This window comes from Rhipicephalus microplus, chromosome 1 (assembly GCF_043290135.1).
Source record: "Rhipicephalus microplus isolate Deutch F79 chromosome 1, USDA_Rmic, whole genome shotgun sequence".
NCBI lineage: Eukaryota > Metazoa > Arthropoda > Arachnida > Ixodida > Ixodidae > Rhipicephalus > Rhipicephalus microplus.
The window spans coordinates 294,632,153-294,644,754 of record NC_134700.1 but is presented as its reverse complement, the minus strand read 5'-3'; the positions used below and the strand labels follow the sequence as shown (position 1 = coordinate 294,644,754).

The 12,602-nt window shown below is 42.3% G+C and overlaps 1 protein-coding gene across 3 annotated transcripts in view; it reads right to left on the bottom strand.

Moving 5' to 3' along the window:
• The window catches only part of Chd1 (chromodomain-helicase-DNA-binding protein 1), a 115,975-nt gene that overhangs the window by 79,294 nt on the left and 24,079 nt on the right, over nt 1–12,602 (bottom strand). For all 3 annotated transcript variants that reach the window (XM_075865218.1, XM_075865219.1, XM_037412191.2), the window contains exon 9: nt 8,595–8,776. In XM_075865218.1, the coding sequence (XP_075721333.1) occupies nt 8,595–8,776 (182 nt within the window). The remainder of the gene's footprint in view (nt 1–8,594; nt 8,777–12,602) is intronic.

Here is a 12,602-nt window from a genome sequence, read left to right as displayed (position 1 = left end):
GGCAACGTTCTTCAGAACAACATGTCTAAGCTTGCATGGATTGTCGTGCAGGTCAGTTTTCACACCCCTAATTCATCTGTCCGTACTAGTTGCTATGCGCTTTTGATTCTGCCGTGCCCTCGGCAATGTGCCCAAATTGTTGACGATTGCTGGTCTGTCTTAACGATTTTGCTGTGTGGTGATGTGGAGAGCAACCCTGGTCCAGATCTTGAGGAACTTATAGATAGTATACTAGCTGAACTAAAACAATCTAAAGAGGAACAAAAGAAACGCGACACCATACTTTCAGACATTAACAAAAAACTTTCCAAACTAGACGAAGTATTAAAGGTATCAAAGGCGAACGAAGAAAAAATAAAGAAACTGGAGGGAAGAATAGAGCACGTAAAAAAGGCTCTGACAGGACAAGACAAAAAGCTTGTCGATTACGAAGATCGTTCAAGAAGGAATAATTTGGTCGTATTCGGCATACCGGAAGGACCAGACGAAAACAGAGAAATTTTGGAAGACAAAGTTGTTTCTAAAGTTTTCCAAGACACCCTAAAGGTCACAGTTACTTCCGTGGAGCGCATTCATAGAATTGGACGGGTGAATGAACAACGCCCAAGGCCGGTCATTGTGCGGTTGTACAATTACAACGAAAAACTTTTGCTTTTCAAAAAGTGTAGCATACTAAAAGATTCGGGTGTATCAATATCTCACGACTACTCGCAAGCAACACTTCAGCTACGAAAAAAGCTCTGGAAAACAGTAAAGGACAACAGAAGTCAGGGTGATAAGGCGTACTTAGTTTATGATAAGCTTCACATCAATGATGACGTCTACGTATGGGACGAGCATCAAAACCGTAGGAAACTGTTGCGCAGTGCTGCGCGCTCAGAAGATTGACATCACAATGACGAGCAAACCTTAGCGCACAAGCGGCTTCGTTTGATAAACCTCAATGCACAGAGCCTGCGGAACAATCAAGAACAGTTTGAACATGTTCTGCTATCCTATGATCCTCACATAGCCGTAATTTCAGAAACCTGGTTGCACCCTGACGATCGAGATAGTAGCGTGTTTCCACCTTCATATACGTGCTATCGTAAGGATCGCAAAACAAGGGGCGGTGGCACTGCAGTTCTTGTCAAAAGTGGTGCGCCGTCATATCAATTGCCCGAGATTGATGTCGACCACGAAAGTGTGCTTTGCAGATGTGAATTTTTAGGAAACCAAATCATCGTCGTAGGTCTGTACAGACCACCCAATGCTGAGCCAGATTTCTTGTTAAAACTTTACGACAAGCTAAATCAGTATCGCAACCAAATTCTTTTAGTTGTTGGGGATTTCAATCTGCCTTGTATTAATTGGGAAACGCTAAAGTGCGGCCCAACAGACATACCGAATTCTGAAATTTTTCTGGACATGCTCTTGGCGTTTATCTGACCCAAACCGTTTTACTTCCCACTCGGGTGACAAGCTGTACGTCTTCGATTCTAGATCTCGTCTTGTGCTCCTCAACTATAACTGACATTACCACCGATATTTGTGAGGGAATTTCAGATCATAAATTGGTATACTTTACATCATTGCTCCCACGACAATCCAACCCACCCCAATACAAACCTATTACTATAAAGCAGTACACATCTGCAAATGATGTAAATATAACTAATTATCTCGAGGAAGCCATTGTTTTGTTTGATGATAGTGATGACATCAATACATTATGGACAAAGTTCAAAGCGTACTGTCATTTCTGTATCCAGCATTTTATTCCAGATAAAGTGAAAAAAGTTGGCAGGACGAATCCGTGGATAAATAGAGAAATAAATCATGTGAAGTGCAAATTAAAATGCTTGCGGAAACGTTCCAATGCTGCTCAAGCAGACATTTCTGATTTACAGGCTACATTAAAGTCCAAATTAGCTGCTTCTAGGGATCACTACTTTAATGTGACTCTCAATCGTTTTGTATCCGAAAGTCCCTCTAAATTTTGGCAATTTTTATCGAATAAGGGTGGCACGAGGCTTGATCAAATCGCCAAGGGTGATCGGGTACTTACTGATCCAAGAGAAGTGGCGGAGGTGTTTAACGAGTATTTCCAAAGTGTGTTTTCAACGTCAGATCCTTTAAACGGGGCTGTTTGTGAAAATGGTGATTGTGGTGTCATTCAGATTTCTTTGAAAGGTGTCACAGAATTGCTTTTGCGATTGGATCCGAAAAAAATCGACAGGCCCTGATGATATCCCTTCCGCATTTCTCAGACGCTATGCTACACTGTTAGCCAGGTTCCTTGTAGTCATTTTGCGGAAATCCGTTTCGTCTGGTGCGATACCTGATGATTGGCGTATTGCACGTGTGACTCCTGTGTATAAGAAGGGTAACCGTCTCAATTTTTGTAACTATCGGCCCATCTCTCTCACCTGTCATTGTTGTAAACTGCTGGAACATATTATCGCAAAATACCTCAGTAACTTTCTTCAATCCCAAAATATTCTCACTGAGCACCAACATGGTTTCCGACGAGGTCTTTCTACTACTACGCAGTTATTAACTACAATTAATGAATTTGCGAAGGCTCTAGATGCTGGTAGCCAGGTTTACGTGATCTTTTTTGACCTCTCGAAGGCGTTCGACAAAACTCCCCATAAAAAATTAATAAATAAAGTGAAGACAATTGGCGTTCCTTCAGATATAACAAATTGGGTCACATCTTACCTACTAAACCGTAAACAATACCTAGAGATTGAGAGTTCGCGCTCGCGTTTCTTAGACGTTTTTTCCGGAGTACCGCAGGGGTCCGTACTCGGTCCTGTTTTAATAAACATTTATAATAATGATTTGGCTCAAGCAATAGATACCAGCGTATCAGTTAAACTGTTCGCAGATGACTGCATTCTTTTCAATGTCATAACCTCAACGGCAGATCAACAAGTTTTAAACAGAAACATCGGTAACTTGGAAACTTGGTGTTCCGAGTGGAACATGGTAATTAATCTAGAAAAAACTGCTCACTTGTGTATCACCAACAAAATCAACAAGTTTCACTTTAAATATGATATAAAAGGGTCACAGATTACACAAGTCGAAGAATATAAATATTTGGGTGTTACAATTACCTCAAGCCTCAACTGGACAACCCATATAGTAAATACATGCTCTTTCGCACTTAAAAAACTAGGGTTTCTAAAGCATCGATTAGCTAATGCCCCCAGTTCCTTAAAGCTTAAAGCTTACAAAACAATGGTAAGGCCTTCCTTGGAGTACGCCTCCGTAGTATGGGACCCTCACACAAAAAGCAATATACAAAAGATAGAAAAAATTCAGCGCCTGGCAGCCCGTTTTATTTACAGTAGGTATAGACGCCACGATTCCCCCTCTGCGATGTTGCAGTTGGCAAATCTTGAACCTCTTGAGGACAGACGACGAGCTGCTCGACTTAACTTACTCCGTCTAATATATTTTTCTAAACTCGAAATACAGCCAGAAAACTACATGGTAAAGGATTCTTCCAGGCCTTCCCGTCACAAACACAGCTGTAGCATCAAACCAATTTTCGCAAGAACTAATTTATACAAACACTCTTTTTTCCCGAAATCAATCTCTGAGTGGAATTTGTTGCCCCGAAACTCTACTCTTCTTTCCTTTTCACCATGAAATGCGCCTTGTGTTTCCTGGCTTTCACAATACTTGTTTGATTTAACAATTTGTTGTGTGCCTAAGAGTGTGGTGCTTTGCTTATGGATTGTGTTGCAGTGGGTGTACTCAGCCCTCTGGAAACGAGTATAATTTGATGGTGATTGCTGTTTTTCTTACATTTCGTGTATACCAGTATCAATTTTGTTGTAACTTTGTTGTACTTTTATTTTACCTTTGAACTTGCTGTACCTTTCCTGCTTGGACCTTAAATGGTTCGCAGTATATGGTAAATAAATAAAAAATAAATAAATAAATATCCGCTGTCATCTCTCGATGACGACACTGATAAACAACAAGGGTGTTTCAGACCACACAATCTCTTTCTGTCATCACAGCACAGCACATGCAAGGTATCCCACCATACGCGATGACAACGATGAAGATGATGGCCATGATGATCATGGATGACAGGCCTGTGCAGTATATGATGTCTCGACATGCTCTATGATGCATTTCGTATGACTGGAAACAACCTACAACCACCAGTGGAACGTGCACAGACCTCATATTAGCCAACTTCAGGGTGTAGATCCGATACCATGAAGCAGTAATAATGAAGGCACAACGAAATTAACAACATACCATTTATGACCAATAAACATTGTTATGGGGTGAGGCGAATGCTAGTGTGAAAGGGGCTGAGCATCACAGACGAGGAAGAGAATGAAGTGCTGCTGAGGTGATGGTGCCATGTTTGCGTTAAAAATACAGTGTTCCTTTTTCTTGTGTTTACATCGTGCGATTTAATTGTTACAATATAACTGGACAGTTCGGTAACACCGAACAGTCCCCCTACTTCACCCACTCATCATCATTCACTTCATAAATATGACTCAATTTTTTTTTTTTCGCATGCACACATACACGTGGATAAATCGCAGCCTTCTGCAGCAGCCCCAGAAACGACCGAACGCGCCCTGCTTAAGTCAGCCAACGACTAATACTAGGCCCACGATGCAGCAATTCCTGACCCTGTAGCGTGATTTGTTGAGAGAAGAGGAAGCGATTATTAGCCGACTCCGAGAATTTATTGTAAATTCCAGGCCACGTTCTCCACAACAATATTTGGGAGAGGCGTTCTCAGGAGCTTCAACTAATAATTGGCAGCGTTTTCCTACTTCTGTATCACGTTAATTGCGCCTGGGCGCATCTGCATAGCGCATGCACACAGCTCTTCGTAGACTGACAAAGATGACGATCGAATTGCTTTGGTATAAACCCCCATTTACTTGTGGTTCGGGCCTTTTAAAAGCTTGTCATGTGGGCTTATAGGCATTAAGTATGTAGAGAGGAAGAAGATTATGTGCCGCAGTGGGTCACGCCTTTAGCGAGAGGAGCCAAGCGCGAGCATTTGCCCCGAGTGCTGTGATTCCTGGGTCCGTTGCTGCCGCCCGCTTTCCACATCAATAGACCTGCTGTGCAAGTACTACTTGCGCCAATAAACCCCGTTTCAGAGTGGTGGAAGTGCAGGGTATTTCAACCTGGAACTCCGCAACAGGAAACTACCTGCCATTTCAGAAATGGCTGAAGAAACCTACCAGCAAGGTACGACCCAGCCTCCGATGGTTATCGTGCCCACTGCGCTACGCGTGCACGATCCACCTTTTTTTGACGGTACCGATGAGCAAGACGTAGAAGATTGGCTGTTGACATTTGAAAAGGTAGGCGCAAGCAACAAGTGGGATGACACATCGAAGCTGCAATATGTACCCTTCTACCTGAAAGAGGTAGAGAGTCTCTGGTTTAGCAACCACCACTCGGAATTCGCCACTTAGGGTGCTTTTAAGCTACGCATTACCGATGTATTCGGTCGCCCCGAGGTACGCAAGCTCCGTGCCGAGCAGCGTCTACGGGGACGCGCACAGCTTCAGGGGGAAGGCTTCACAAGCTACATCGAGGATGTGCTCGACTTGTGCAAGCGCCTTGACCCTTCAATGATCGAAGCAGACAAGATCAAAAACATCTTGAAGGGGATAGACGATGACACCTTCCAGATGCTGCTGGCCAAGGAACCCCGTGCCGTGTCCGAACTCGCCACTCTTTGCCAGAGCTTCGAGGAATTGCGCAAACAACGGGTCATGACACGGCGGCCAGCGGCTACTGACGAAACTCTCGCGGCATTGACCCTAGGTAGAGACCACAACACAATCATGTCGAAAATCAAACGATATGTGCTCAAGGAGATGGCCCGACAACTTTCGTGTCTGTTGTATCAACCGGCAAAGGACCCAGGAATCACAGCACTCGGGGCAAACGCTCGCACTTGGCTCCTCTCGCTAAAGGCGTGACCCACTGCGGCACATAATCTTCTTCCTCTCTACAAGTATAATAAATTTTAATATGTGACATTTTATATGTGCAACAGATAATGACATTTGTGCATGCCTCATTTAAATTTTTAAAATTTAAGTTAATTTTTAAAAAATTAATTAAAAAACATATATATTGGGCAGATTAGCTCTGTCACAACAAATATGCTTACTTTTCTTTTTAATACATGTTATATCCTATTCAAATTTGATTGATAATCTTCAAAACAAATCACTATTCACTTCGAATCTAAAATTTACTATTTGCACAAGTATACTCATCATAACAGTGTTGTCGATGATAGGTTACACTGGCACATCTGTCTGTGGCCGCCATCGCGTAATTATGCTTTTTACAGCGAAAGCTGTTATGAGATCACAACTCTTATCGCACACAGTTGCCAGCTGCCGCCGCCAGTGTCCATAACCACATTGCGCGAAATCAGAAAAAAACCTAGCACCGATGACACAGTGGGACTCAAACCCGCGTGCCAGCCCAGTATCTTACCACTGAGTTACGCCGGTGCTTGTAACTTGTCAAACTTGCCTCAGGCAGGCTTGACCTAGGACCAATGACACAGTGGGGCTCGAACCCGGGTCCGCTGGGTGCCAGCCCAGTATTTTACCACTGAGCTACACTGGTACTTGCGACTTGTTGTCAAACTTGCCTTAGGCAGGCTTGATGTCGGGAAAGCAATTGCGTTAATAGGACCTATAAAGCATTCTAAAACAGCGAAAGAACAACCAGTCATTGCACAATGCGAATAGCGTAAAGAGTGGGCCGTCTATTGCTCCAACCCATTACAAAAGCTTGTTCTTGTTCCCATATTAACTGTGGCGCATACCCACTTCAGCCGTAATTCCTCATCGTCGTCAGCCAATGCATTAAGGGGGCAGACTGCTCTTTGGGACCAAAAAGTGACAAAAATATTCATTTTTTAAAATTGACATATTTGGTTTCTGCAAGTATTTTTCTATCTCTCTGCAAATTTTCACGCAACAAGAAGTAGTAATTTTTTTGTAATGTCATTTTAACTGTCCAGATTCTTGGTGCTGTTAACATGCAGAACCTGCAAAAAAATGGGGAAGCGACTTTGAGGCTTCTTTATAATTTGCCAGCACCTTTGTCTAAAGCTCTACTACCAATTTATGAGCGCCTTCGTGAGGATTGCTAAACATGCGCACCATGATCGTTGCTTTTTGAAGAAACTGTGTGTTTTCAGTTTTTTCCATTTTTCTCAAAAAAGTAAATTTGTGACTATTCAATTTTGAGGCCTCAATATCTCTGCAGCTAGGGCAGCTACAACCATATTTCTATTTGCAGTGGAAACCTGTATGTGTGTAGAATGCAAGTATGGGAGCAAAATTTGGAGCACATGACTTTTTAATTAATTACTAATCAAAATAGTAACACAATTCCAACTGCTTTTGAAAATGTATAGTTCATTTTACTGCAAAATAACCAATAAAGGTCTAAAAACAAAAACCTCTTCCATACTTTCACTCTATAGTCATTAGTCTATGTTGGCATATCCTAAATATCACTTTTAATTAAGCACTTTTTTTTCTATGGTGGCCTTAAACTATAGGGAGTGAACGTAAGTTATCTCAGTAACAAAGTGAGTTACAGGAAAACTAATTACATATTTGAAATCAGCAGAAAAAACTGTATAACCCTGTGCAGTTTTATCAAATTCACTGAAGAAACAAACAAAAAATGTCTAAGACCAGTCTGCCCCCTTAAAATTTGGCACAAAATTCCTTGAAAGTGCTTAGCGGATACCACGCTTCTCAGAAGCATTACAAAAAATAGCAAAGCAAATGCCGGCCTACTACCCAAATAAATTTATTAATAATGACCTAGTGGGTGTCAAAAAAGTGTGCTTCCAATAGTTACCCAATGAGCGTTTCGAAAAGGCTCTGAAAGGCCGCTCTTCTTGCTTTCGCTGTGACTGTGCTGCGCCTACAGCGCAGGCCTAGTGTTCTTGTTATGCTCATACTGAAGTTCTAATCATCAGTACGTCTGCTTGCATTCCCCATAAGCACAGAAAACCTTTTGCGTGACATTGTGGGGTTAGCCGCATCACAAGTCCAGAGTTGTAGTGAACATTCATAGGACAAAAACTGATCCCAGCACACACTAATCGATATGCATAGGAGCCAGTAGAATTCAAGCAGTCAGTAAATACATTAGGCACTATAAATACTCGCTTAGTGATTCATTGCATCTACGTTTTGACCAATAGTAACTTTAAAGTGGGATAGTACTAATGATGTTTTACTGCACAAGCACTAACAGCTGAAAATGCTGTTTATACTGTCAAAGCATATAAAAAAAAAAATTGAGTGCTGCAACCTCTAACATGTATGGAAACATTTCAAAGACTGCTGATAGTACCTGAGCGTCCAAGCTAGTTCAGCTGGTCAGCAATCACTAAAATGTTAGGAAATTTCAAAAGGAGACTCATACGAACACAAATGCGTAAAAGAAAAAACAAAGACTGGTGCATAAATAGCCTCCTGTCAGGGAATGTGTGTATGGCTGCAGGTTAATAATTTAGCAACTGCTTCAAAAGCATGCCACCAAGGAGACACATTCACCTTGCACACTTTACTGGGTATCTTCTGCGATTTCTGGCGAGCGTGGTACTGGTCAATGACGTGTTGGAACTTGCGCTTGATCAGGTTACCGTCTTCCCAGGTGCAATCAGAGTAGGGCAGGCCATCCCACTTGCACAGATAGTCCATCTGCTCAGCCTCTCCACTTTTTGCCGGGGCATGCGCTGCTCAGCGAAGACACACAGAAACAAGGAGGCCATGGATTTTTGCAAATTCTAAATCCTCAACTTCCAAACTGCAGTTCGTCTCATCTTAGTAAATTACCCTTTCACGACATTGTAACGATGGTACCACTCTTCGCCATGAAGAAATTCTCGGTAAGTAAGAATATGCCTGAAATAAAATACAAGTGGTGACACTACCCTGAGTTCCCACACCTATTTGTCATGGCATCTACTATGGACTTTGTAGCTTTTTATCAATTAAGATGAAGTGCACTGTGCTCCAAGAGAGACTTTAACCGAAAAACGCCCCGCCACGGTGGTCTAGTGGCTAAGGCTGCTAACCCGCAGGCCGCGGGATCTAATCCCGGCTGCGGGGGCTGCATTTTCGATAGAGGCGAAAATGCTGTAGGCCCGTGTGTTCAGATTTGGGTGCACGTTAAAGAAACCCAGGTGGTCAAAATTTCCAAAGCCCTCCACTACGGCGTCTCTCATAATCAATCATATGGTGGTTTTGGGACGTTAAACCCCATGCATCAATATATCAACTTTACCAAGAAACGTTGGCCAAGTTCAAGACCCCAAAATTTTAGTAAGGTACAATCACACCTTTACCTTGATTTTCACTTCTAATAATGAACTCAGTAGAGTGAAATTAACAACAATAGGTTTTCCAAAGAATACTTGCCCAGTCTGGACTGATTTAGTGTTGCACTTCAGTTTCATTTTAAATTCTAGCTTTATTTTCCTCAATGTTATTTTTGTGAGCTATGTAGATTCTCATCAAAATCAAAGGTTGTGCATAAGGCAGGACTGCTTTGCTCATGTATTACTAGTCCAAATGCCTTCACAAAAAGAGATCGAAAACAAGCAGGAGTCCAATAATTTGCACTAGACTTCTTGACACATGGCTGTCGCCCTGCTCACAAGAGTTGTTCAGCGAGTTTCATTTTACACGCAATATTTAAGTAAAACTACATAGCTTTCACTGTTGTCTTAAATTAATTGTGTCGGTTATACACCCTGCACGGAGACTGGAGTTAAGAAATTACAGCACCTGAATGGTTTGGTTCATATTAACCAGTCAGGAAGAGAGCTCGATTGACGCACAGCTGAGCATTTTATAAGCCACACATTACAACACACAAAGTTTGTTGTTGTACATATAGGATATTGATCACAAGCATATATTTACTACACTCTTTAGTCATATACAGTCTAACCCCGCTACAACGAAACTGAAGGGGTGTGGAGAAAACTGCGTTGAAGCGAACATTTCGTTGTAGTGAAATCGAAAAAATATAGCCGATCTGAGCTAGCAAAATAAAGGAACGATTATTCTCAAAATTCAAAAAATGTCCGTTGCTTCCTATGATTTCCAAGAAGCGTCACGACGTGATTCTCACCCATGCATAGCGAAGCCACGGTGAAAAGCACGCTGAGACAATGCCTAAAACCACCCTCGTGAACGAACCAAACAGTTGCATTAACATGTTAACACTGGCGGCTGTCCACCATCAAAAGTATCCGACAACGCTGAGATGGAGGCAGGGTATCGTGGAGCGGCGACTTTTGCATTATTCTATGCAATTCTTATCATCATCACTCGTGACTAGCTGATTTTGTTGATAATGTGGACGAACAGCCGCTCTGATTAGTTACAACACTGGCCAAGCGCGTACATAATGATAAGCATCAAAATCGGAAAAGGCATCGTTCCGCGGTTGCAACCAGCAGCTCCATGAAGGAAACCATGAACTGAGCGACTGAGCTTTAGCTTTGGATCGTCTGCAACTCAAAAGCAAGCCAGTGGCAAAAGCAGGGCAGTCTCATCGCCATTGCTGTCGAGCAATGGGGGCACCCATGCTTGTTGAACAGCGGCGGTATAGCGGCGGTTTCTGGTGGTGCCAACGTGTGTTTTAGACTTTGATGCCGCATTTTCAGGCACTGAAAATGCATCAAAATGTTAAATATTGGGTTTACTGCATAGAAATAAGTATTTGAGCCTAGAATTGCATCGTAATATTTCGTTGAAGCGGGACGATCGAAGAAAAATGCATTGACTCCTATGGACTGCTGACGGGGAATCGTGAATTTTTTGTTGTAGCGGAAATTTCATTGAAGCGGCGTTTGTTGTAGCGGAGTTCGACTGTAACACACAGTGTTCGTATATGTTTGAGATACATTGTTTTGAAGCGTAAAAAGTGATAAAAGCAAAGAATCATGAAGCCAGTTAACGCAGCGACAGTTCCCACATGTGCCCGAAAGGCGCCAGCTAATGTGCCCAAATTCTACCAAAAAAGGCAGTTACTATGAGACACGCTGCAATACCAGTGCACCTTGTCAACCATGGGTCTATAAATTCTTCATGGACATCGTGGGCTAGTGTGTGTCCAGATAAGTCAATAAAACCAACAAGAATTTTAATGCTAAATCTGCATCCAGGCTACCAGCCTGCTCAATATAAGGAGCCCTGATACTCGAAAGGCAACTTAAGTCTCACATTCTCAACGTTGCAAGCCTTGTTCCTTCATACAACTATATAACTTCTGGTACACTCATCTTTCTCCCTAAGTTAAATATACACAAGCACTGCATGTTAAGTTCCGAAAGAAGTGGCCCCTTTTCAGTGTAAACAGTACGAGACGTAAATAAAATGAACCCTTATTTAAATGCAAAGCCAGGCACAATCATTCGTGCCATTAAAAGTAGCACTAAGAAAAGTGAAAGAAATCCTCACACGCTGGCTTAAGCCAGCCAAGCAACAAATGTCTGCACTTCCACACACACGAGTCAAAAGTAAAAAAACAAGGAAGGGGTGCTCAAGGAGGGAGGCTGATTGATGGTGGTGGTGGATGAAAGGGGGGCGGGGAAGGGATGATGATTGCATGTTTACATGAATCCCAGCATTAGCGTAACAGTGTGCCCAACTGTTGCAAGATGCCCAATGCTTGCCAGATCGATACTACTACTGCAATCAAGCAGCTGCCAAACCACTCACAGTGAGGTGCACACGATAAAATTAGTTTTGTTTGGTAAGAAAACGTGACAGCCTTCACACAATTCTGAGGGCCAATGTCCGAGCTAGAAAACAATATATTTTTCTAAATTCAGCCAGATGCTTCAAGAAGGCCATGTGAGGTGTTCTGTGCTTGCTTATCGTGATGCTGTTCTTGCTGTCCTCGCACCATTCATCCCGTTTCAGCCAAACGGGCAAACTCTTTATCGGTTCCAATACACACTGCCACTTTTAAGTTCTCATGAACAGTTGCAATCGGCATGTCTTAGCCTTGAAGAACGAACAGGACTTTCAATTAAAGTCAGAGTTTCTCTAGTTCTGATATGGCACCAATTCAAACCACTCTGACGGCCCCACTGATATACCTGTGTTTTTAGCTGTGAGTACAAGCTGCTTTTCCATATAGCAACAGTCCAGCCAGCACAAACACAATGTGCATCACAACAGCTACATGCAAGAGGATGACTATATCTGAATCCTTTCCAAAAGCAAGCAGTAATACAAAGAGTTGAGGACAAATGAAATCAAAACACCTAATCCACCACCATGAGCTAAACAACTAATGCAGATTTGTCACAGTTAATTCCTGATAAGCAGGACACAGCTATTTAGAACTATGTCCATCTATGAAAGGAAAAAGATGTGGAAGCTCCCATCATGACAAAGTACTTCTTGGTAGAAGACCATGTAAACTTAGGCACCTGAATGTGGATTGTCACTATGTTTACAATCGCTCATAGACGTAGCACATTATCTTGGAGAGAAAAATTTTGTACAGAAAGAATATGCTGAGACAACATGGGAGAATGT